This window comes from Agelaius tricolor, unplaced genomic scaffold, assembly GCF_023055355.1.
Source record: "Agelaius tricolor isolate 1412-34295 unplaced genomic scaffold, bAgeTri1.0.p SCAF_2, whole genome shotgun sequence".
Taxonomy (NCBI): Eukaryota; Metazoa; Chordata; class Aves; order Passeriformes; family Icteridae; genus Agelaius; species Agelaius tricolor.
The window spans coordinates 72,706,711-72,733,634 of NW_027269262.1; the positions used below are offsets into that span (position 1 = coordinate 72,706,711).

General features: G+C 36.1%; 1 protein-coding gene across 9 annotated transcripts in view; it reads right to left on the bottom strand.

Moving 5' to 3' along the window:
- Positions 1-26,924, bottom strand: part of VPS13B (vacuolar protein sorting 13 homolog B) — a 434,621-nt gene that overhangs the window by 254,233 nt on the left and 153,464 nt on the right. The window contains exon 20 of one of the 9 annotated variants that reach the window (XM_071421513.1): positions 25,093-25,171. The exons of the other annotated variants lie outside the window; for them this stretch is intronic. Coding sequence (XP_071277614.1) covers positions 25,143-25,171 — 29 coding nt within the window. The 3' untranslated portion in view covers positions 25,093-25,142. Of the gene's footprint in view, positions 1-25,092; positions 25,172-26,924 lie in introns of those variants that run through there. 9 annotated transcript variants of the gene reach the window in all.

Below are 26,924 nucleotides of genomic sequence, written 5' to 3' on the forward strand. Positions count from 1 at the left end.
TTACAAGAAAGATTATTTAACAGTCTAAAGGATTTGTATTTTCAAATAGTCTTGTTCTTTTCATCTGTCAATACACTCAGCTACAGAAGAGCAGGATAACAGATTTCGGTGGATGCTTATGATTAAAAAAGGCTAAACCTGCATTTTATTAAAACTCTGAGACACTAAGAAAAAGACATTCCATATCTGAAATAATTCTAAAAGTTGTAAAAGATAAATACTATGATAGTTTTAATTCAATCACAGAAGCACAGAATGAAAGAAAACACAAAAGCAGTATTTAAATGTGAATGAAACTGAGTTGAGAGAAGCAAATTTATCCAATTTCAAAAGATGACAATTTAAAGTAAACATGGACGGCAAGATGTTATAACCTCACTTAAACTGTGACTTTTCTGTATCTGTCCTATGTGTGCAGTCATAAGCTACAATCAAGTCAAATATTAATAACTACAATCAAGTAAAACAGATAGTGTAATAAAGTTGTAAGTCTCCTCCTCAGAAGTATGGTAGAAAGGTAACGCACCACTTAAAAATAAGCTGTTTGCTTATTTTTCAAAACATGCATTTTTTTTGGTCAGACATCAGTGTAATGAATACTAGTTGTGCTTAAAAATCAAGATAAAAAACGGTTCTCAAACATGAAAGATGAGCATTTTTAACATCAAATAATATATTGTACACTTCTTTATTAGATACTACTTTTTCACTTAAACAGAATAAAGCAAATTAATGAATAGATCATCTGTGGATCTAATCTGACTTCTTGTAGTTGTGCTCATACACTTACACTCTCCAGCTGTAGTGGCTAGTGAAGTGGTTACAGGCACTGAAAAAAGACAGAATTTTAAAGCTGATGTTTTGAACAACAGGCATTTCATGTGTAGCTTATTTTGTGCAATAAAACATTGTGACTATTATAATAACACTATGGGGATAATCCATACCCTATTTACAAATAAATAACCATCTACTAATAAAAATTCATTAATTAATTCAGTCTTGTATTACCCTGTAGAAGAACAACAGTTTCTTTCCAACATCACAAAACTACTTAGCATTAACTCCTCTAATATATTCTACAGACAGATTTTTAATGTAACAAATACCAGTATTGCTGCAATATGTTGAGATACAGACTTCTTTTCAATTCTTTGTATTTTATAACTGAAGAGATAACTTTATTTAAAACACTCCTCCAAAATTATATATATATATACATATATACATGTATATATATCCCCATTCTGAAAGGATTTGCAAAGAACCTTAGCAAAGACTCTTGTCACAAGAGATCACATTCAGGAAAGGGATGACAATCCCCCATGGATGCCCCATGAAGAGCCAATACACACAGCTCCCAGCACCTTCGAGCAGAACCAGCCCACCCTCCTGGATTGGTCTGGCTCTGAACTCCCAAGCCCCAGCTCCACCAGGGAATGCTGGCACAGACTCTGCAGGATCTTTCTCCCTCGAGTACCAGCAGCCATCTCATGCTGACACACACAAAACTGATAGGTTACCCTGAATCAGCCCTACCTCCAGAGAGCTGTTTGAGGGAAGAAACTTCATGGCACTAAAGCTTCAGTATAGCAGAGTCAAATAATAAAGTTCAAATGTAATGTACATCAAAGTTTATTTTCCTGTCACTACCGCCACATTCAGAAACAGCCTACAGTTCTGAATGTCTTTAAAATATTTTCCATTACTGCAAAATGTTTGTAAATGTTCTTTGAGCTGAAGACTCAAATGATGTTTTTTGAAGAACCCTTCCCTCTTTATTCTGTCATTATAAAGAAAGCATATAGTGTAACTTGATAAATTAGATTTTAAATACTAAGAGGAGCCACAGCCTCCCTTTACAAATGTATATTTACAGGCATCACAGTTTTTATATTGTTCAATGGAAGCACTGAGTTGACACACAGAATCCCATGATTACTGGTTAATCATGTAGGATTAATGTGGATACTGTGGATCCTAAGTGACAGCCCATGAATTATACTTTATGTGCCTGAAGAAGAATTGCATGAGACATGCTACCATGATGAAATGGAAGGGAGAAGAAAAAGAAACAAACTCACACCAGAACACAGTAGATGCCTCTTCTATAATTTTCTTTCCAGACATTTTATTGGGTCAAGAAGGAAAAAAGGTACCATCAGATACTAGGCTGTGAAAAAACAGAACTTCCTCTATAACCATCAACTCTCTCGCAAGCATAGATGGACACTCTGTGCCCCTAAAGAGACCCAGCAGTGCCCTCTGCCCTCTGCTGATTCAGGTCAAATTTAGTGGTGCTACATGGGCAGAGAAATGGACCCTCTAGTGCCCTACCGAAGCTCCAGATAAAGGAGGAGGATTCTGTCACCTCTGCTGGGAAATTACAAAGGAGCACATCCAATCTCCATATATTTGTACTGTGCTGCAAAATTTCTGCTACAACATTTACTTTGCCAGAGTGAATAAAAATTTTATCTATATTTGGGGAGGAAAAGCACCACTACACACCGTGCACACTGTGTCTTGTTGCAACTTTTTGTTCCTTTGGTGACACTAAAGAAGACAGTGGCAAATACAGCAGTTTTAGGGGAGGAGACAACAGAAGAGGCATAAGTTTTCTTGCTTGCCTCGGGGTCTTTTTTTTTTTCTTTTAAAATTTTTAAGAGGTTCCCCACAAGAATATGGTAGAGTAATAAGACTATGAACTAAATGGAGCAGCCTGGCACTATCTTTTGGTCCTTTGAAAAGTTTGGGAGAATTGATGGAAAATTATAGCATGGGAAACTCTGGCAACACAGCTGGACATAGTGGAGATGAAGTATTCAAAACCCACCCAAAATATTTAACTGTATGGCAACATCTACAGGTTGGATTCCCCAAATCAAAGCTTAAAAATATGTTCTTAAGGCATAACTAATTTATGACTTTATATACCGATATAATCACTTGTATTTCATATCTTTTTAATTCCAACCAAAGTTACTCTGAGTTTTAATCTTGCTTCCATCCATTCTGTAATCCAATAGCTTCCTTCCATGTCTCATGTTCTTTTGCAAGCCCATATTATTCCCAATACACCAAATATCTGCATTCTCATTGTCATCTTTTTTTTCTTCAAATGTAGCCCTTCAAGAACATATAATACTTTGACTTTTGAGCCATCAACATACCCCATACTCTTACAGACATGTTGTCCTACACTTACTCTTTTGTTTTGTTTCTTGACTATGCTGAGTTTTCTGAACCTGTAATACAATTTATTTTTTGAAGGCACCATTTACTTTTACAGTGTGACAAATACTTCAGAGTAATCTGATTTGTAACTAAATTTTGGTAACAGATGTTTTATGGCAATCATTAAATATAGGTCTCATATAGCAAATAATCATCATCGATAAAGTTTCCATTAGGTCAGCATTATTTCTATTTTAAATTTATACAAAAATTATCAATAAAGCAGATTTAATGTCTTGCATTCATTTTGATGCTTTAAGTCAAATGTGAAAATGCCTTTCAAATGCATTCTTCAGTTAAACAGATTTAGCTAAAACATAAATGAAAATAAATTCAGAAGCAGCAAATGGAAATGGAACCAAACTTTAGGACAGTATTTTGTTGGGGTTTATTGGTTGGCATTTTTGTTGTTTATTTGTAGGGGTTTTTTTTAAATTTCAATAAATGTTAATGTAATAGAACAAGAATATTCTACATAGTTTCTATTCTCACTTCAGAAATTCACTGGAACCGGGTTGCAGAACAACCAGTTAACCCAGACCATGTGGATCTTGCTTTTTCCCTTAAGGAAAATAAGGCACAAGACAAGGAGTGTGTCACTCAGCTCCACTTCAACAGCTGCTCTTCCACTCCATTCTATGTCAGCTATTTTCTGTGTAGTCAATTTACTACTATCTTCTGTGCAATTAGCTTTTCCATCTGCCCTAAAATGGCACAGAACAGCAGATGCATTACTACTGAGCATGACTTTAATTCTTATCTGGCTGCAAAGTGGGGTCAGAAGTAAACATTCTTTTAACCTAATTTCTTTCCTAAAATACCATCGCTCCTGCTAAACCATATTATATCCTAATTATCAATAGGTTATTAGGGCATGAATGAGATGTTGCTGAGCTTCTGTTTCATTTCCCATAGCTTAAAATGTTTACATTTTCCCCCTGCCCCTCGCAGTAAGCAGCAGCGTACGCTGTCACACACGACTTGCTGATCTCTGAGCCGCTTTGCAGCCCTGCCTGTTTGAAAGGCAAACTGCTAAACATTACAACAGGACAAACACTTCTGCTGCTAACAGATAATCATGCAGAGCTTGCTATTCCTACAATAAGGGGATACCTGCAATTCCTTTTTTCATTTGTTTTTTTTATTTATTTTGGGTTAGTTTAATTCCAATATTGCAAATGAAAGCCTTAGTCTAACGATAGATCTGTAAAATTAACGAGTTACTGAAGTGATAATTCAGTAGTATTTACAAAGGTCTACTGTAGATATAAAAGTATGTAAATGCCTACATTTCCCCAATTCTTCTCCTACAGACAACGAACAAACATTATCCAAAACAAATTCACACTTTAGAGCAAGATCAAGTTTCTTCATTTGAAAAATGAGTTTTATCAGATTACACACATACAGCTGAAGAGAATGAAAGGATTTTCTTTATGTCAAGTGGGGAAGATAATACTGTATGCAGCAAAAATTGTTATTCAGTACCATTTTAATGGTCTCAAAATGCAGGAGAAATCAGAAAACATTTTTTCATCAACACAAAAGAAATCAAACCACTACTGGCTATATTTTAAAAACTAAAAAGTGTTGTCACTGTGCTTAACAAAGTTAATATTGCAAATGCTAACCTGCATCAGTTTGTTGAAAACAAACTGGCATTAAGCAAGCATATAGTATAACTATAACACTGACTTTGTACTTGTAAACATCCTTTCCACACAGGGCCCTCCGGGACATTCAAAGAATTTACTGAATGAGCTACTTGGAATAAATAAAGAACACTCAACACTGTAACACTTTAGCTGATTAAAAAAAGTTTTAACTGTTCCCCTAGTTGCCTGGAAATGGCCATTTAAAAAAAATGCTGCGGTGGCAATAGCAAACCTTTATTAATTCCTTATTTTTGGATTTTACTGTGTGGGGCTTTTTAAAAATAAACTTTCAACCAGTTCAGGACTGAAAATTTAGTACTTTACAGTGAAGCACACAAAATTATGGAAAAAAATATGAGGGTTTTTTTTTTTTTTAAGTACTCACTCACAGAAACCAGAGAACTCTAGCAATAAAGTTAACTTAAATGACAGTTACATAATCTAAATGAGAACATGTATTTCTTCAAGATTACCATGCTGAGTTTTAACAAAAATCACCTTTAATTCACTTGCATGTACCAGCTACATTACTTTATTCAAAAAGGTATTAGAGGTAAAACATTGACCTTTATTTTTACAGTATTCAAATGGATTTTTAAAGTTTGCAGCTCACTTACATAAGAATTCACTTACAAATAAAGAGTAAGTGTTGAATCTCTATTTGGCAGTAAAATGAATTTCCAGAAAACATGCTGACTACAGGTGCATTTGCAAAATTATGTGTTATAATTACTTTAAAAGCCCATTTCTTTTCAAATTGTCTGTTTAAGGGCACCAGCACCTACCTTGCCATGAATTGTTTTGTTTGAGTACGAAGCAAGGAAAAGCAAGTTAAACTCTAAGAGCTTGGAGTTCACCAAAAAAAAAAAGGAAAATTGCTTAATTATACAAAATGCCTTCTCTATGTCCACTGTGTGTTCTGAGTAAGTCCATATGGGGGCAGTAATGTTAAAGAAAATAAAACACCTTAAAGCAGTCACCTTAATTAATTTGTTCACAGAAAATTCCTTAAAAATGACATTCTCAATACAATCCTAAAATCTCATCCAGACCCATAATCTTCTTGTTGGTGTTTTAAACCACCCATATTATCAATAGTCTGCTACTATTTTTGCACTGTAGTTACTCAATCCAAAGTGATACCCACAGCACAGCACTGGCCCAAGATAAGCAGCAGATGGGAACTCATTTGCCCATGATGACTGAAGACACAAAATGCTTCAACAGTTATTATGGATTCTCACCAGAGTAACACTTCCTGGATTAGACTTTTACCTCAATGTAAATTATTTTATCAGGACAGCTTCCATGGAGCCTCCATGATGCAGTTGGAATCTTGGTGGGATGACCTCTGCATGGACATTCAGAGCAGGAGCTCCTGCCATGAATTGAAGTTGGCCTGAATCAGGAGCCATGTCAGACTCACAGATAAATGTCCTTTCAACCTCCATTCTGTATCCCTCAGGAAGACTTTCCTAAACTAGCTACAAAACCCCACCATCACCAGTGCCTCTGCAAAATGCCAGTTCTTTCCCAACCTTCCCACAAAACTAGATTAAATCACCACCAATTATTCAGTGGCTTCCTGAATATACTGGTAATTTACATGGAAGAAGTCATTTAGTGTTAGGTGAAAGGCTGTAGGAACACAGCAAACAGCTCCATAATTTATTAGAAGAGAGGGAGCAGGAATGAGCTATGGAAGCATAGATATTTACAATGTTCCATGGAAAACTGCCAAACAAAAATCAAAACCCAGAAAGTATGCCAAACACACAGTGATCATCACCCTGTTCCCCTCAATAAAACCTCCCATTACAGTCCCCCAAAGAGCCTTCTGACTTTCCCAACACAACAGCTTTCAATCTTTCGTGGAAAAAGGGTTGGGGATGCACCTGTGTGAGAACAGGCTCTCTCCAATGCAGCAGGCTTCATGCCACTCACAAGTTTGAAAATCCAGAAGTCAACACAAGTTGCAATGCATTGTAATGTCACAGAGAAATCAAAAGAAATAAACACAAAGTTTCTTTTGTGTTGAAGATTCAACAACAACTACTTAGTAACAGAGAAAAAAATCAGAAATTAAGTTAATCATGTCAACAGAATTCCAAACCACTGTTACAGCTCAGCTACTTGGAGATGGAGATTACATAACCAGGCTATAAAATGATAGCAATGATATTTAGTTGGCTCTAAATGCCATCATCCAAGGTGTGTAACATTTTGAATCTATTCAACAAGAATCATATGATTACCACAAACCCCAGCATATCTAAACACCATCATTTAAGGTGCAAAGGTTATGGCATTTGCATCTAATTCTGCAAAACTGACTGGAAGCCTCTTTGTCTCCAACTGTGCACAGAGATCTCAGGATGAAAACAGCCATTCTCGTGCCCCCTCAATGAAGACAACCCTATTTCTCTCTCACTCTGTATTTCCCAAGGCCATTTCTCATCTCTTCACAATTTACTCCATCTGCTCCAGCAGCTCATGCAGCCACTACTCATAAACATCTCACAAACAGATTTTACTTCTGTTGATTCTCACAAAATCAATAGAGAAGAAGGAAACAGGAATGTAACTGAAAATAAGAACACTTTGAACTGTAAAATAAGAAATAAAAGTTTGACTTACAGGATGATTCTGTGAAAGCAAATCACAGTTATTTAAAAATATTAATTTCATATTTTTATGAAAATCACAAACACCACTGAAGTCCCACTACTCTGGGAAACATGCAGACATATTCTACAAAGCAATACAGTAGTTGATACAAATCTGAAGCAATTGCAGAAAATATTTTGGTATCAACAAGACATGCTTATTGAGCTCCCAGCAACTTTGAAAATGAGAATAATTTACTCCCCTATAATAGAATTCAGAAGCCAAAGTTTGAAACCCAGATTTGAAGAATTCTAATGAGGTCTGGCAAATGACATGCAGTACCATGACTTCTTACATGGTAATTCAATCCCCATAGAAAGTGAATTCATATTTGATGATGGTGATAGCTTGTATTTGCTTTTTTTTTAAGGCTCTATCAGAATGTCTGTGATCTTCTGTAATAAATTAAAAAGAAAATGAGCAGACCATTACATAGTTTCTTACTGTACTTCAGAAATAACTACAACTGGCCATGTTATCCAATGACTGTAATGTATAACCCTTTCAAAAGTTAGAAGGAATGGAAATGGCTAATAGGATGAGAGAAAGTTTTGACCATTACTGTAAGTATACTGCTGCCAGCTAGTCATTTTGAGGATTCAATAGCCTGGTGACACTTCTGGAGTAACTAGTCAAACGAAGCTCAACTTGTGGTTTTTAAAGCAGCAGCAAAGCTTCAAAGCTCTGCTAGTTTTGAGGGAAGCAGGGCCTGTATTAGGAGTAAACAGACCCTTACTTAGAAGAGAATGACAGCCTTGAAGTGGTTTTCTGGGGTAAGGAAAGCCTTATTATCTGTGTCTGATCATTAGCTCATGGAACAGACACTTTGCTATATAAAGGGCAGGAAAGGGTCAGAGCCACAGAGCATGTCTAGCGATTATGTTGATAGCTATCATGCCAGCTGACAGCTGGGGGAATTGTGGGGTGCATTACACATGAAGCTGACTTTATGGCTGCAAAGATATCAGCTTTCTTCATAATTTGGAACTAACAGGGAGTTTCCTCTTAAGGCAGATGGATTTTTCTGACCATTTGAGAAAGATCTTGGTTGTTAATGCTAAGAACCTTTACAAAGAGAGAACGCTAACAACTGTCTTAATTGCACTTCTGACCAGAATACCCACAGAGATCTAGACTACAGAGCTACTGTATCAGACAAAATCTTTCCCCAGATATTCTTTTGTCCTATTCAATCAGGATTTCTCAGATCAACATTCAGGATTCAGCAATTCTAATTCTACATATGAAAAGACATGCTGAAAGATTTTGGTTTTGAAAAGCAAACATAAAACATCCCTGGTGCGCAAGTTCATCCTGAAAGAAAAATCTCAATATATATTAATCCTTGCATGCATATGGGGTTCATGGTAAAACCTCAGGGACACTAAGTTCTCCACCTAAATCAAGAAGATATTGTGTTCTCCTTAAGTAACAAAACAAAGTAAAAACAGTTTCCACGTACTCTTCTTGTGTTTCTGTTAGAAGCTGTTGCCAGGACTAAGAAAGAAAAAGAAAAAGGAAAAATGGAGAGAAAAAAGAAAGGTAAAAATAAAATACTTTGGCGCATTTATTTTTAAGCCACTGAATCTAGCTCCCTGACTACAAGAAACTCAAACACATTATCCATTTTTCCCTACTGGGTTGAAAATCTTGCTGTTACCTAAATGACAGCATAATCAGAGTTTAACAACAATTGTAAGCACTGCAGGAAATAAATCAATCCTGAACTCCACAGGCTGTAAATCAGGCTATTATAAAATTTACAGCCTAAACTGAGTGGAACATAGTGAGATTTTTTTGCCTCTGATCCTTGTCAGACTTTCCTATTTATTTTAGAAGACATGATGGGTTTCCACTTTCTCAAATGGATAGGATCAAAGTCTTTAATTTGCTAATTATCTCATCAGGTCACATATGCATTTAAGTCAGTTTAAGACTGGTCTGACATTGACAGTGGATGTAACCAACCTGTGTGCTCATAACCACAGCACTTATAATACTCAGAGTAATAAGAGCATCATCTTCTCACTGACAACTAATTATATCAGCTAAGCCCAACAACAAAGCTATGGTATTAGATACTGACCTGACTAGTCTCTTCAAATGAAATATCCAATATAAAGTTCAAGACAGAAAGAAAATAGTATCTGTATATACATACTTATACACATGCATACATGTGGGCATATATGTATTTGGTCAAATTTATTGTCTCCTCTACTTCTTCATCATCGCCCATTAAACAAGTCTAGTATCCACCTGCTTTTTATTATATAAACAATTACACATATCCCAAAAGACGTGAAAACATCTCACTTGCATCGAACTACCAGTTCACATTGCATTACCTTTTATCTGTACAGCAGAGCTCTGTAGAGCACAGCCTTTACAGGCTTCAGTTGGACAGATGAAATCCATTATGTCAAATAATTATGTATCATATAATTTATTTATTTAGGCTTGATTTTCTTTCTGGGCACTCCAGAGTGCTTTATTTATTTAATTTTTTTGCAGTCAGGGTGGCTATCATCTTAGATATCAAACAGCTGTAAGACACTATTCCTACTCCAAATACCACATGTGGACAAGAAGCTTTCCTACCTTAGCAAGAGGAACATACGCATACACTCCGTATATACATTATCTACACCTTCACACACAGATACAGGCTTCTTAGTATCAACATGTAATTTCTTTCCAAGATCTCAGTTCAGTAACAAAAACCAACACTTTTTCATAATGTGATGTTTGAAACACCATGGTTACATGGACAAAGTCCATTAGTCCTTAGCAGAAAACACAGGTGACTGCTAAGCTTTACTCTGAATGTGCCAGGAGTTACCTGAAAACATATCAGAGGAGAAGAAACCAGCCCTATTTGCTGACCTCTCCTCACTACAGCAGCAGCAAGCCTGACTGGATGATGTATCAAACCCTTCTCCAATTTTTACTTCTGTGATAGGCTTGCAAAAGAAGAGTCTTTGAGGAGCAGTTTCAATGGAGATGAGAAAATGAAATAAGAAGAATAAAGAAATTATTGAAAACAAAAGACACCTGGGGGGAGATTGGCCAGATTTTGCCACTTCAAGGAAAACTCTCTTTTTGCCATTTGAACATCTTCTTGGCAGCAGATAAACCAAATTATATTTTTTAATATTATTACTATCAAAAAGACATTCACTAGCTGCAATCTCATTAAATACTTGTTGACTGAAAAACATGTATAGGTTTATACATATAGAGAGTTAATAATTCTTGAGTTTTCCATTATCACAATGAATAAACTTTCAGAGCAATTCAGCAAAATAATAGATGGGAAATTTAAAATCCCATTGCAGGTAGTAACAGTGCTTTCCAAGAATACTATTATAATTAAGAATCTGTTTTCATTGCTACTAAAGAGAAAGCAGGGTGAGGGTTTATGCTTCCAGCAAATTAAAATTTTACAGAAGTTATGTTCAGCATCTCCATTCTTTTCTAATAAAAGCTGTGGTCAGGGAAAGTAGCCTGCTGCATAGGTTTTGCATATTTTACTATAAATCCAATAAACAAAATCATTTAAGTAATTATAACCTGAATGTACATAAGTCTATGGGATGTGATGAGATGCATCCCAGAGTCTTGAGGGAATTGACTGATGTAGCTGCCAAGCCACTCTCATCATATTCAAGTCATGGCAGTCAGGTGAAGTCCCAGTTGACCACAAAAAGGGAAACATTGTACCCATCTTTAGGAGGGGTAGAAAGGACTCCCGGGAACTACAGACCTGTCAAACTCGCCTCTGTGTCTGGGAAGATAATGGGACAGACAGATCCTCCTAGAAGCTGTGCTAAGCACACAGAGAACAGGGAGGTGATTCAGGACACCCAGCATGGGTGCACCAAGGGCAAGTTCTGTCTGGCCAACTTAGGGGTCTTCTACAACAGAGTGAGCACATCAATGGACACGGGAAGGGCTACGTGTGTCATTTACCTGGACTTCTGACATCCTGCTCTCTAAACTAGACAGAGAAAGAGTTGATGAGTGAACTGTTAGATGGGTAAGAAGATGGATTGACAATTGCATCAAGAGGGTAGTGGTCAATGGCTCCAAGTCCCAGTCAATATCAGTGATAAGTTGCATGGCACCAGTGTTATTCAATATCTTCATTAATGATGAAGATGAAGGGATTGAGTGCACCTCCAGCAAATTTGCAGATGACACCAAACTGAGTGGTGCTGTTGACACACCTGAAGAACAGGATCCATCCAGAGGGAAACCTGGACAAGCTTGTGACAAAGGGTCCATGAGGTTTAATAAGGCCTGGTGCTGCAGCTGGGTCAGGGCAAACCCCAATACTAACAGGCTGGGGATGCACAGATCAAGAACAGCCCTGCCCAGAAGGACTTGAGGGTGCTGGTGGGTGAGAGGCTGGACATGAGCCAGCAATGTGCACTTGCAGCCCAGAAAGCCAAAACTGTCCTAGGCTGCATCCAGAGTCCTCTGGGCAGCAGGGTGAGGGAGGGGATTCTGCCCCTCTGGTCTGCTCTAATGAGACCCCACCTGTAACACTGCACCCAGCTCTGGGATCCCCAGCACAGCATGGACATGGACATGGACCTGTTGGAGCGAGTCCAGAGGAGGGACACCAAGTTGATTAGAGGGATGGAGCATTTCTCATCTAAGGAAATGCTGAGAGAATTGGGTTTGTTCAGCCTCTAGAAGAGAAGGTTTTGAGGTGACCTAATTGTAGCCTTCCATTTCCTGAAGGAAGCCTACAAGAAAGATGTAGTAGCACTTTTTACAAGAGCGTTTTGCAGCAGGATATGGGGGAATGGATTGAAATAAAAAAGAGTAGGTTCAGATCAGGTATAAGATGGGAATGTTTTGCTCTGAGTTTGGTGAGGCACTGGAACAGGTTACTCAGAGAAGTTGTGGATGGCCTATCCCTGGAAGCATTCGAGGCCAGGCTGGATGGGGCTCTGAGCAACTTGCTCTAGTGGAAGGTGTCCCTGTGCATGGCAGGGGGCTTGGAATGAGATGATCACTAAGGTCCCTCTAACTCAAACCATTGTATGATTGTCATTTTCCACTACTGCAAAAACATTCAAAGGAACCTGCCCTACAGTCTACATTTCCAGTACATTTAGTAATTTCACCAGTGGATTCCCAACCAGCTAAATACAACATCCTTTTTCTCCCCTTTTCCAAAAAAAGAGTATTTCAATTCATAACACATTTCTCCTTATGACAGTGAGACTTCAGAGAACTTCATTTATTTTTAAATAATTTCCTTTTCCCCATACTTCTTTACCACGTACTTAGGATTCTCTCCATCACAGTCCTGCAAGAGCCCAAGCAGTCTAAAGTAACAAACTGTTCAAATTAACCAACTAAACAACTCCTGAGGAGACCTCTCAAGACAATAATGTCTAATGTTGGGCTCAGGAGGATGCAATCGCTTCTTAATTTTGCCAAATTATGACAAACGTCTCACTCTATCCAAAACTTGCTCACCTGTCACCAACTTAAAGCACTACCCCAACCCTGCTATTGCTATCACTGCTGCTACTGATTGCACTCCTCCACACTGCAACAAAAAACAAGTACTTTCTCCTTGCCAGACCTCACAGAAGAAGAAACAAATAAATAAAGAGCAGAGAAAGCAAAGGTTGATAAGAAAGGTGTTAAGAAAGGCATAGCTGTCAAGGAGCTGTGACACAGACAAATCTATAAATTAGCAGCACACCCAATGAGACTGTAGTGACAGTTCTAAAGCCCTAATGCCTGCTCTTTATCAGGTGAAGACAGATCTAAGTCTTTGACATTTTAAGGAAGTAGAATTAGTCTGATTTGGGTTATCAAATGAAGAAGCCAGAAAGAGCAAACCAACCAGCAGCTAGCTGACCTTTTCAGCAGCAGCCACATAGTATTAATAGTGATAACAGCTTCACAGGACCCAAGTATTCCTACTTACTTAATACTTCAATTATGGGACTGTCGTAGAGAAGTACACTCTATCTTAAGAAACATTAAGGATTTTTCCAATAAATAAATAGGAAAATGAACCTAAAAATCAGTGCATTAGGTCTAAGCTTTAATTTAAATTCTCTGTCAAACATCAAGTATGTGAGAAGAGTCCCTGAATTCTAACAATCTAAAATAGAATTGTTTCAGTTCTAGTTTCCTGCATCTTTTCCTTTGCAGTTACCTAAAAAAAACTAAGCAAAAGTAAACTGAAGTTTTGAAAGACATTTCATGGAATCCCCACTTCACTAAAAGGATAAAGAAAAGCAGCTGAGCAATTTTTTTAATCCACATTTTAAGATTAAATATTTATGGAAGAATGATAATTTTGCTCCTATGATACCACAGTCACAGTTCATGTGATTAAACAACAAATGCCTTCTAGACTCATGCACTTTTAAACAATACATTGGAGCAGATCTGTATAAATAATCTAAATACATTAAGTTCTTTGAATGTCAGTCACAACATGAGATATTTGTCACAACTTTATTCTAACTCCCCAAGTTAAAATAAAAAGATCCAGATGATTAATTTTCAGTGTTTGCTTCCTACATTTCAGAGCTAATATAATTTGACAGTTTCTGCAAGTTTCTAGCTAGCCCAAACTCTTTCTAAAGCCTTCTAATGCATTTATTTTCTTTTTAAAAGGTGTACCCATCAGGTAAAAATATCATGATCATTGGGCTTAAAGGAGCAGAAGGAGACAACACAGTAAAAAAACATAAAATACTGAAAACATTCCTTTTATGAGGTTTCTGGCATCACATGCAGAAAAATCTGACTTTTGTGGGGCTAACCATCCAACCCCTACTATCGTTAGACTTCCTATGCTCTTTTCTAACTCCAAATCCTACTGGGTTCATGACCTTTTTAGCAAACAAATATAAGTTTTACTAGTATTGGCATAAAATAATCCTGTTGAAAAGTTTAAAAATATTAAAGAAGAGTGCTTGCTATGAACAGCTGAAGAGCCAATGTTTAGTTTCTAGGAAAATAATTAATTCCTGAGTCTTAGAGTGTATATGTAGGGGCTCTCTGGGTCTTCTCCAAGTCCTAGTGCTCAGGAGAGTGTGTGAGCTCTAAGACTTCTAAAAGCTTCCCATGACTTTGTTGAGGGTCAAACACGTGTGCTGATGCCAATGGAGATTGTGAATCAGGAACCCTAAACTTGACAGAGTGGGGGCATTGTAACACTGCTTAGGAAGCAAGTTATATGTATTTATTTTTAATTTTTTTTTTCAAATGGAACAGACTTCTATTTCACAAATGATGCAACCTATGCTCTTTTCACAAATTATGCAAGTCACCTATTAAATTTCATGTGAGTGAAACTTTTACCTCAAATCACTGAAGATTTACCAAAGTGGATTTATTAGTAAATACTACTCTTAGAACTGAACTAAATGTCACTATTGGCCATAAATCAACTTTTGGCTGACTTCTGCTTCCATTCTCACAACAAGCTTTATCATGCAGTTTTAAACCAGACTACACAACTTTCAATCCTGGACAGACATTAAAATGTCGTATTAACTGAAGGTTTATATATTTTACGAAATAGCAACTCCTTTCATTCCAGGGAGGTAGAAGTAAATACATTAAGTAAATATTGTCTGTTTGTGTCTTATTCATGCAGCAACTTACATTCTACGGTTCTTTTTTGAAAATCTGAAATATCATTGACCCTCTCATACAAGATTTATGTCATGCAATTTATATTTTTCTTATGTTTTGGCATAATTCAAACAATAAATAAACCCTTCTAAAAAAGGTGAAGCACAACCTCTCAAAAGTTTCACCTGTCATCATTATTCTTTGCTTCTCTTCAAGCAGCACATGGAGTAATTCTTCAAAAGAGACAGCAAAATGCATGATCCATATCTGCTTATTCCATTCCTAATTGTCATTTAGGAGTAACTAAAGTTTTACTCCAAAAATTACCTTAAAAGACAATTATACAGATAAATATTCTAATTAAGCGATCTTGTAAACTAAGACCTCCATCAGACACTTGATGCACCACCATGTTGGAAGTGAAAAAGAGGTTCAGTGCCCTGCATTTTATAATCACAAAGTAAAGTGATTAAACACTCATTCCACATTTCAATGACTGAGAATTCATTTATATTTAAAATATATAAGTATGAAAAAAAAAAGAAGTAAAACTGAATAACCTAAGAATACTCTGATTTTTAGCTTGTGATTTTAAGACCTGGCTGTACAATACTTGGAGTTGCCACTACACACTCTTAATTTCCAAAACTATAATGTTCTTACATAATTGTCAGCAAAAATTGTCCCATTAAACTGGCTTTCTCTTTTTTGGTGGAGGAAATAACAAAAACTAAACTACTTTGGCCTGATGAGCACCTAGTCAACAAGCACTTTCTGTGTTCCAAGAACCAATATTGGTTGCATTCCATCAAAGAATAACACAGTCTCAGAGGGTTTCTCCAGGCTTTTTTTCTCAAGCCAATGCCACCAACTTATCTTGTCTGGCTTTCAGCCAACTTCTTATCCAAATTCTGTATTTCCATTAGGCACTGACAAAGACACTTATCAAAGGAGACACATGCAGCTGGGTGCCATCACTGCAATGCAGTCAGCAGTCCATGAACCAATACACAACATATTCAACAGATGGTTAAAATTTAAGTATTTCAAGCCTCCATTTAAAAAACCTCTTCTAACTTTTGCTGTCAAACAGGAGAACAAAGCCCCATCCTTTTGAAGTAACTTGAATGACCAGAGACAAGCATTGTGCATCCTACTGAGAGCACAACTGAATGCCTACAAGAGCAGGACCAGTTGCAATTTCAGTCCTCACTACATGTCTTGATTCTATTTAATATGCCAAACAATATCCAAGACAATCATCAGCATTAAATTGCATATTATTCTTCTAAAGTTTTTTTTCTTCAGAGCAAGCCCTACAGAATTCTACAGATCAAGAAGTTAGCAAAAAACTCTGAGGGACAGTAGTAATGGTTCAATATTTGCTAACTTAACAGATAGGATTTCTACCATAGAAATCTTTTAGTAACATATACTAAGTGAGAGACAGCAATGAGTCAAGATTCATCCACTTAATTAATTAATTAATTCTACTGAAAAGCAGGTGGCAGAACTTCCCTGAATTAGACTGCAAACATGGCTGTACTGAACATAACTTCTGAAAAAGCCCCCATTTGGTTTTACCATTACCAGCACTGGAGAATACATTGATCGCCCTTTATAAATTATCTGATAATTACAATACACATCTCTTGAGTTTGAATTGTTCTATAATTACCGTTCAATCTCATTGAAAAGCTCCTCTTCCTTTATCAATATACACAGTTTATAAAGCTCTCTCTTAATTACCTTTTTAAGAATAAGCTAAGACACTTTATTTAAAACAGGTAAATTACACAGGCCCATATAAATCATTACAACATATTTATTGTGCTACTGTTCATTCTAACAACATTTGACTGATAGAGGTAAGCATTTCACATTCCACTTTCCCTCATGACCATTTTTACTGTATTCCAGACATATATTCCATAGTTTATCTATAACTGGTACCAATCAGAAATGCTAGTACTACAAAGACGATACTGTTTCTCTTTCAATCCTTCTTCTTCTTTAGCCCCTATGTCCAGAAAAACCCAACACTTGTACTTTTTCCAGTGCTACAAAAGTGTTTTCTCAAAACTTGGTAAAAATTGAGAGCAACAATCCAGCTTGATCCACCCCCATTCTTCCATTTAGCTTAGATGTAAATGTGTGAACGCAAATGCCAGCAAATAAGCAAATTTGAGTTTGACCAGGTCTTGTCTGCTATCAAACAGCTAAGATTATCTACCTTTAAAATTACCTAGTAAGCAGATTTCACAGTGCTTAGTTTATCATATCCCCCCACTGTAAATGTTTAGCAGACATTAATATTCCCTCAAGCTGGAGCAGTAGTTGTTCCTGAAACAACCTGCATCCATTCTCTGCAGCATCACTACTTGTTATTCTGTATTCTGAAATCTTATGTAACTGGCCTCTTTGTATTAAAGTAAGAAATACAAAAATTGTCTTATGGAAAAAAAGGTACATACTCCCTCCCTAAAAAAAAAAGGATTATCTGTTTCAAATCACAGTTACACATCTTTTCTTGCTATTATGTTTCTAATAAATTTACAGGGAAAGGTTAAAGCCCTGCACGTTAGCCATTCTGATGCAGCGCAAATGCCACACTGGGCAGCGCGAGCATGAAGCGACCAAGTCATTAAGGAGAGGTGATCTGATCAACACCCTCAGATTGACAATTATAGGTGGGCTTTACTGTGACAAAAATAAATACACCTGCCTCATCAGACCTGATCTGGGCCCTCAACCAACAAATTCATTAACTCACACAGAGCAAGAAAACACCTCATCCATAGATGTATCCATTCCCTGGACAACAAATTCAAGATCAGATTATGCCTGAAAAATGTAACTAATTAGCATTACACTTGTATAAAAATTTCAACTGCTTGATTCCTCAGGAAGTACAAAGTATTGAACACATTTTCTCCATAAAAGGGATTACAAATTCCAGGAACTGAATTTAGCTCAGTTGCATGTTTCTCAAAGTATACATTTGAAAAGAAAGCAAAGGTATGGCACAAGCAACCTTCCTTTTAACAGAAAATTTCTTGATGCAGAACTAAAAAGTACATAATTTATATGAATGTTTTGAAATAGGAATCATTTTTAAAACAGTATTAAAACCACAGGGATGACCTTCAACTTTGTTTCTTTCACCAAGAGCAAATTAAAATAAATTTATGTAGCTTAACTTCTAATTCCTTTCTTACGTTCTTACTTCAAAGCCAGATTTCCAGCAGAGATCCAACTGTTGGCTTAAAACAAACAAAAAAAATTTCAATGCTTTTATCTTCGCTACTGTCTGCAAGGATCTCCTCCAAACCCCCAACTTTATGCATGTTTCAATCTTACATCCCATCCTGCATTCATTACCTCACCCCATTAACATTCCATGCAGAGAGCCCTTTGCTAGTTTTACGAGGCGAAACCACAGAACATCAGGTTAACAAAGCCCTGTCGAGAACATTCTCCTCAGTAAAACTGAAAACTGTTCATCAGGACTCTGCTGACATGGATTTGCAATGACTTATTAGCACTAGAGAACTGGTGCTAGAGAACTTAGAAAGGCTGGTAATAAGAATACAAGATTTAGCTCTATACCTATAAATAATACTGACTGCTTTCTTCATCATTATTTCATCATATTGCTTATTAAATGAAATTCAAAACAATTAAAATACTATTTGATCTCAGAACTTGTTTGTTCTACTCAGTTGGCTATAAGGTGGTAAAAGGAAAAGGCTTTACAGCTTGTAGGACACATGAACTGATGTTTTGTCAACTGTTTTGACTTAAAATTATTATTACATTGGCACCTGTTACATTTCACGATGTGGATGGCCCAAGTCTATGTATACTCTCATACTCCACACACATGAAGGGGCAGACTGGAGGGGCTTTCAGAAACTGGTTTAGTGGAAGGTGGAACTTCATGATCTCCAATGTCCCTTCCAACTCAAACCATTCTATGAAACTACAATGTAGTAGTTCTCAAACTCATTTATGAAAAATATTAATTTGATTAATAAACTATTATTAATACACAGATTAAAATTAGTGAAAACACGTATATATACCCACAATAACACACAAGCCCTGCCTACAGGGCTTTCATTGAAGTCCTCTTTATTCAAAAGTTTCTTCCTGTCTTGCAAAGATACAGGAGTTCTTTGTGTCTTTCAACAGGACCATAACAATGTTTGTATCCATTTTAGATGGAAAAGAATGTGACAAAAATATACAGATTTATAGCCATCAAATAAATTTCACTCCTCTAATAGGAGTTAAATTAATTAGCCAATGCTTTACCCAGCTTGCAAAAAGTGAAAAATTAGATGCTACCTTTATTTTGGTTTTAAGAAAGGATGGAAAAAAATCAGAAAATTAGATGTTGAATAAAACTTACAATGGAAAAGAATGCTAAAGAAATAAAGCCATATCCTTAAAAGAAAGTTTGCACAAGATACAGCTGTTTACTTTTAAATATTTTCTCTATCTACTAAAACAAGATTATAGGAATATAAGATTTTACTGGTACATGATGGAGGGATTTTAACTCACATAACAGTTAATTACATCTCAGCAAACCCTAAGTTACCATCACTAGAATGAACTATTGCTGCAAAAGCATGTACATAAAAATGTTGATTTGGGGTGGTTAAGTTGACTTACAGTTTATCCAACAAATTTTAAAAATAACACAACAGGAAACCATCTTGAAATTATGGCTGCCATAGAAAATTTTAATTCAATGTCTGTTTTTATTAACAGAAAATATTTGCACACTCATATACATCATTTTACTGTGGATTTAAGGACAAAACCTGCCACTTGGAATGACTTCCAACTAAGATTTTCTACACTTTCCAAAGGCCATTTAAGCTTAGGGACACAGCAATTCTAATGCTGAATTAGCTACTTTCATATTGTACCATTTCTCATGAACAGAAGCATAGTGAACGTGGTTCAAGCAAGAATTATTTACCTGAGTGCTTCCAATTTAATTCTCATTGCAAATCCTACCGGTGACACCAAATATCCCCCCTTCAAAAATCTTATTTTTACGTGGCACTACACAACTCTATAGTAACTCAAAATCTCTACTTAGTAGCAACACATTACTAAGCTGCTAATTTTACTTTTGTCCTAAAATGACAAAAAAATTGTTATGGTCAGAAGTAAATAAGAAATGCCATTTTTATAGGGACATTACTGTTACAGTGGGAACTTAGATTAAGGACCATCTCCAGTAGGCAGCCAACTGCATTAAGAAATCACTCCCAAATATATCCAAGGTCTGCGATACAACTTGTTCGACCTCCAGTAAAAGGCCATCTCTTTCAGGCAACTGCTTGTTGTTGGTCCCTTGGGTGGTCCAAGACCTGGGTGGTCCAGTGAGTTCAGCTTGGACAGCTTATTTCAGTTTTTATTGTATTTAACTGTCTCACATCACATTTTATTCTTCTAGAGAAAGAACTCAAACTTTACTAAAACAAGAAACAGTCTCTTATTTAAATCTTGCTTCCTGAACATTAATATGAGTCTTATGGGAAAACTGTATCAGAAAACCAAACCAAACAAACAACAAGCTTTTATACTACACCATTCCAAAATGAGATGAAGGACCCTAAGGACTCAAAACAATCCTGAACACAACATCTGCACAGTAGTTTGAAATCTTTAAACATTAAGGCTACTATTCATGCTCTCACACCACAATTTCCAACATATCCATCTGAGAGAACTGTTGTGAGCATCATTTTTTTCTTTTAAGTGTGGGATGTAAGAAGGAAGAGAACGAGTCAGTGCAAGTGAGGTTGAGACTTCCACAGTTGCCTACATTGCTTCTGGCACCTGGCTGAGCTCAGCTTTGTCACCCTGCACTTGACAGACAATCTGCTCCAGTGTGGACTTGTTTGAACAATGATGGCACCACAAAGCATTTCTGTTAAAACTGATTCTTAAGATTGCTGCTATCCAGAAAACAGAAGTGGACCAGGTACCAAACCCCCACATTTATCCCACAAACAGAGAATGACAGCACTGAGCTGGATGCAGCTCCCAACAACACTGGTGCTTTTCAGTACTTCCCAATTGAGAATTGCTGCCCAATTACTTTTGCTTGGCCCTATTGTAAATTCAGTTTTATCCTTCATTTTTCCTGTCACACCAGCGATCACATTTCTTCTCTTTCAATTTTATTTGTTATTTATTTGACCTGAAGAAATAAAGATCATTTAATTATCTTCATTATAAAAATTCATAAAACTTTTCAGTAGACATTTCAATTGTTCCACACAATGATGTAAGCATTCATTGCAGTCTAAGCAGATTGAAAGAATATTCCAGAAAGAATAACATTAATTTTGCAGACTTAAGGCAGACACTGAAAAACACTAGAAATCCAGTAACTGAAAATAATGAATAATAAGTAACCAAAACAAAATCAAAATAACTCAAAGAACAGATGCTAATTTAAAAAACAAAACAAAACAAAAACAAAACCTCAAATAATTTTGATCAAATCATAAATTTCAATGGGAGGGGAGCAGTAAGCAACATTGTTAAATTTTTTCTGCATCAAAAATATGATCTGAATTTTCAAATGTACTTCCCCCTCTTTTTTTTAATTTATCAAAAGGATTATTTACACAGTGCAGAAAACTTATTATTAATGAAGGTCAAAAAGTTATGAAAGATTCAAGAGACACACCAGCAAAGGCTTGAACTACTATTATTATCTCCCAAGCTGCCTTCAGGAGGATTTAGCAATAATGCTGCTGAACAAGTTTTTCATCAGTTTCAAATTGAGTCCATTTAACACCTCATATTATAAAAACTTTCTTCATGCATTTTATTTATTCTTATTATTGATGTGCTAGATGCTACACCTTGCCTCAATTAATTACATTCTCTGGGAAGAGGAACTATTATTGGTCAATAGATGATTCTTGAGGATAGTACTGGACTAAAAATCCAAGTTCACAGATTTGAAATTTATACAATATATTTGCTTCATCAGAAGTATTTTATATTTAAAATATAATTTTAATATTTAAATGCTTAAAATTAATAAATATGCTTATTTAATAAACTAATTCCTTCCTATCAGCATTAACACTGGTAAATTATGCAGTATCCAGAAGTTACCACATCAGCCCAGCAAAGACAATGAGCAAGTCCAAGACAGATATTGGCTTGGGAGATTCTGTCTTTTCCTCTCCCAAGATCACACAGTCTGTTACAACTGAAGAGGGGAAAACAGCCCTAGAAAAAAAGCCTGTATTTGTCTAATTTAAATGTATTTAAATAGTTTCAGCAGGCAAAAGCAATCTGTATTCTCAAAAGCAAAGAAGCACCAAACCAGCAAAAATCCTTCCTTGACCCAAGGACAAGCTCCAAACACCTCCTGTGAAATCTCGCTGCAGGACAGAAACAGCATCTGAAGCAGCAAGGAAAATAAAACCAAAAAGACTTGAAATATACCCATGCCTTAAGGAATAAACATATTTAAAAACCTTCAGTTGTAGAATTCTCCTGTGCTATTGACTTTCATATGGAAAATGTATGAGCAGCATATGTAAAACTGCTCAAATCATTCTGCAGTTAAACAAACAAGCACATGCCCAGAGGGGACAGAAGAAAGTAACTGCTCTCCTGATGATGAATAGCATTAACTTGCTCTGGCTTGCCAAGTCAGTGAGCGGTGTGAATTTAATGGCAATTAGCCCAGATCAAAGTTGAAGTACCATGAACAAAGTAGGTAAAACTGACAATATCAAAGAAGGGAAGCATATCATGTGTGAGTGAAAAAAAAAAAAGACTTAGATTTATTTATAATGTTTGCAGCTGTTAATGAAAAAGGACAGATCTTTACAAAATGTTTGTTTTCAAAACAGTATTACTGATTAAGCAGATTTCCAGGAGACTGCTTTCACGGGCAAATTGGCCAAAAACCTGACAGCAAAGAAAAATATTCTGTAATAGCTTCTATTGTGGACACACTGCACAGAATGGTATTTTCTCAAGAAATTTAACTGTGAGTCAAAGTCAAGCATTCTCCCTCCTACTTGGCAAACAATTTATCAGCCATTGAATGCAACAGAAAAAGTTCACAGGTATCAGAAAGAGGCAGAAAATGAGAGAATTCAATACTGCATTTATTTTATGTGCAGTAGGCTTTATGAATTATTAGTAATAAGAAAAATATACTTGTCATTAAATCTGCATGTCTTAATTAAGAGTGACATTAAAAAAGCTATAAATTTAAAATGTGCATGAATGACCTGGCAAGAACAGCTTTAGATTTTTATTTTAAGTTTAAGGAGACCTCCACTTCCACACAATATTAGTAGGACTTAAATTCCTATTTCAAATATTAGATGTTTATAAGACCTTCAGCATGCTCACTAATACCTAACTACTATCACTACAACATTCCAGTCTTAGCATAATACCTTCCAGCTAAAAGTCTGAAAATATCCTTACAGCATCTCCCATAGCATTTCACACAGATGGTAACACATATTTTTGCAGATGAAATGATGCACAGAGAAGTTAAATAATTAGCCAAAAGCAGCAAGTGAATAGAAGAAATTGGAATTAACAGAAGATAACTTCTTTCTATTGAAATCACTATCCTACTCTTTTAATACAGGTAAAATAGTAAAAAACAAAAACAATTTGCAGTCTGTGTGAATTAAGTGTATTGAAGCTAGGCACAGAAAAATGTTCCAGTATAATAAACAGCAATATATTTTTGACCATAAGCTGAAGGGTAAAGACCCAGCAGTACTTTAGCAATTAGTCAGTGATGTTTATGAGAGATTTCCTTGAGCAAGGACTAAGTTTCTCAAAAGATCAAAGATAATCGGTGTTACACTCTGCCCTAACCAGACCCAGATTCACACTTTCCATTACTTATTTACATTGATCTTATGACTATTTTTATAGATCCATCAGAATAAGTGTGCTTTTACTCTTTTACTAATATTTGTTTAATTAAGTTAATTAATTACAGGTTAACTGAAATGTCATACAAAAGACCTCACGCAGCTTTCAAAGTGTACTGGGAATCCTAATCCTTTTTTTTTTCTTTTTACTAGCAGTAAGGATGAAGTCAATAAATTGTCAATTAATAACATACTTGCTTTGATGGCTCTTCAGTAATTTACTTTCATACCACTTCATAAATTTCTTAGGAAAACTTCTGGGATCACTGATACAGTACCTCTGCCATGGGAAAATTTCGTTTAAATCTGCTCTACTGCCAATAAACCAATAAGACTTACTGGCTGATAATCCTCCCACACTACACTGTTTAGGTATATGCACTCAAGCAGCAAAAGTTTAATTTGTTCCACTAATGGCACAGAAAACTACTCAAACTTATTCACCATATAAATTTGAACTTCAGTGTGCTACTTTTTGTTATTCCTTGGGCAGAAAATTCAAGGCATTGGATGCTTTGTAATTCAGACTATTTTATCTTTTCCTTGATCCAAAGCATAACAATAATAATGGGCACTATCAGCAACTAAATATTAAACTGCACTTCACAGAAGAAACATAGTAGAAAGCCTGAATATTATTTGCATTGGCACACTAACATGCAAGACACATTCTGCTATTCTAAGTAGGTGTAATATTATTTTGAAACTACTAAAAGCAGCAATGCTAGCTGCCTTGGACATATTTCAAGTTGCCATACAATAGCTTTTGTTTAGAATTTCTAGTGGGATAACATGCACTTTATTAGGCTGTAGCCTATCTGTTTAGAAGATAATTTAATTTATAAAAACACAGGAAGAATTTAGTAAAAAAGCAATATAATGTTAAAAATACTGTTTTTCTCTAAAGTTGTGTTGATAGCATTGATGCTGGTTAATAGAAACTAAAAGATGATAATTTGGAAGGCAAAGTTCATTTACATGTGCTGCCCATGTCAAATAATCATGACAGGAAAAGGTCAGGTGGAGTTCCTAAAATAAGTAAGAAAAAGTGATGAGATTGTAAGATATTTTTATTATTATCCTATCTAATACAGGAAAATTATTGGAAAGTAACAGGAAAAATTCACTACACATTTATACTAAAATATATACACACATATATAGATATTTATACACATACACACATATATATACACACACACTATATTTTCTATCCCACATATATTAAGGAGAGTTTGTCTGCATTTCCCTAAAAAAATGTCGATCATGTTGTCCTGGTACTGGCAGCAAATAGGTAGAATTTGTAAAAAACAACAAGTGTTTGGCTAGCATTCTTCCTGGGGTATGAAGAGCCAACTGCAGATTTTCCAAAGGGACTGACTTATGGATAAAGGAATTAAAGAAATTGTTCTCCTGTTCCACTAGTAATCCTCTGAGAAACAAGAGCATCTAGAGCTAAAAAGATTTATATTTTCTCTTAAGTTGCAGATCTACAAGATATTTATAGGGCTATGTCACACAATCCACCATGGACTACACCATCAGTTTTCAAAGCATCCCCCCAAATCTCAACAATACTCAAGATTATCTTATTCACAGACACAATGAGAATAAATATTTTGTTCTCTTCTTATATACACGTATAGCTAAACATGAAAATATTTAAGAAAATTATACCAGCTGTCTGGTAAGTATATATTCCCACTTTTCCCCACCCTAATTAAGAAATTGAGCCTGGCCCTTCCAAATTCTTATTGTGGAATTCCAGTTTAGGAAATGAAGGGTAAGAAGAGGGCTTTGTCTCTTAAGAAAGCAAATAAAATTCTCTGAAAAAATGGAAATAAGTAGGACTGCAAGCTGGGTTAGTTTCATGCTTTTATTAGTTAATTGTTCTTTTAATTATTACTATTATTATTTACTACACTGTTTCTATTCCTCTGAAGCAGCAATCATGGGCTTCTAATGTTCCAATGCTGGTGAGAGTCACAGCCCTGTGAGGTGTGAAGCCCAACCAACCATCCACAGAGACTGGGTCACACACAGAGACTTGTGGAACACACAAACAGCCGTCCTCCATGCTGGCTGCTATGTATGAGCTGACAACCACCCTTAGCAAAGAATTAAGGAAAAGGAACATGCAGAGTTACCTCTACTAAACAGAAGAGGAAGAACTTAGCCCCACACTGATAAGCATGGCAGAAACTCAGATGTTGCTTTGTTTCCTCAAAGCCAGGTCCAAAATGCTGCTGTTACTGAGTCTGAGTTGTACTGGCTTCCAGTATAGCAGCATTCATTTACAAGTGTTTCACTGTGGGGAGACCTCACAGAAAATGAATGAAAAACATCTTGTTCCCTTAGCATTACCTCATGCTATTTTTGTACAACTATGCTTCTTAATTACCAATTTCTTTGCTCTTACGGACAAGTGTTCTGGAGTAACTTACTTCACATCTCAAACTGGAGAAACCTTTCACAGGAGCGAGCTGAGCAGCTCCTATATGAGAAGGGGTAAAAAACCGTGGTAGCTAAATCCAAACAGAGCAAAGCCACAGTAAAGGGTACAAGGGTTGGTGCATTCTTACTGCAAACATCCCTCCATCATACTCTTGCAGCAGCCCAACAGAGAACCTCAGTGGAAAACAGCAATGCAAACCCATCCAAAATGCTCCACTTTACACAAGTGTGTAAGATAAGATATTGCTCCCCCGGTTATATAGAATCACAGAATTGTTAAGGCTGGAAAAGGCTTTTAAAGGTCAGAGTTCAACCATTAACCTGGCAC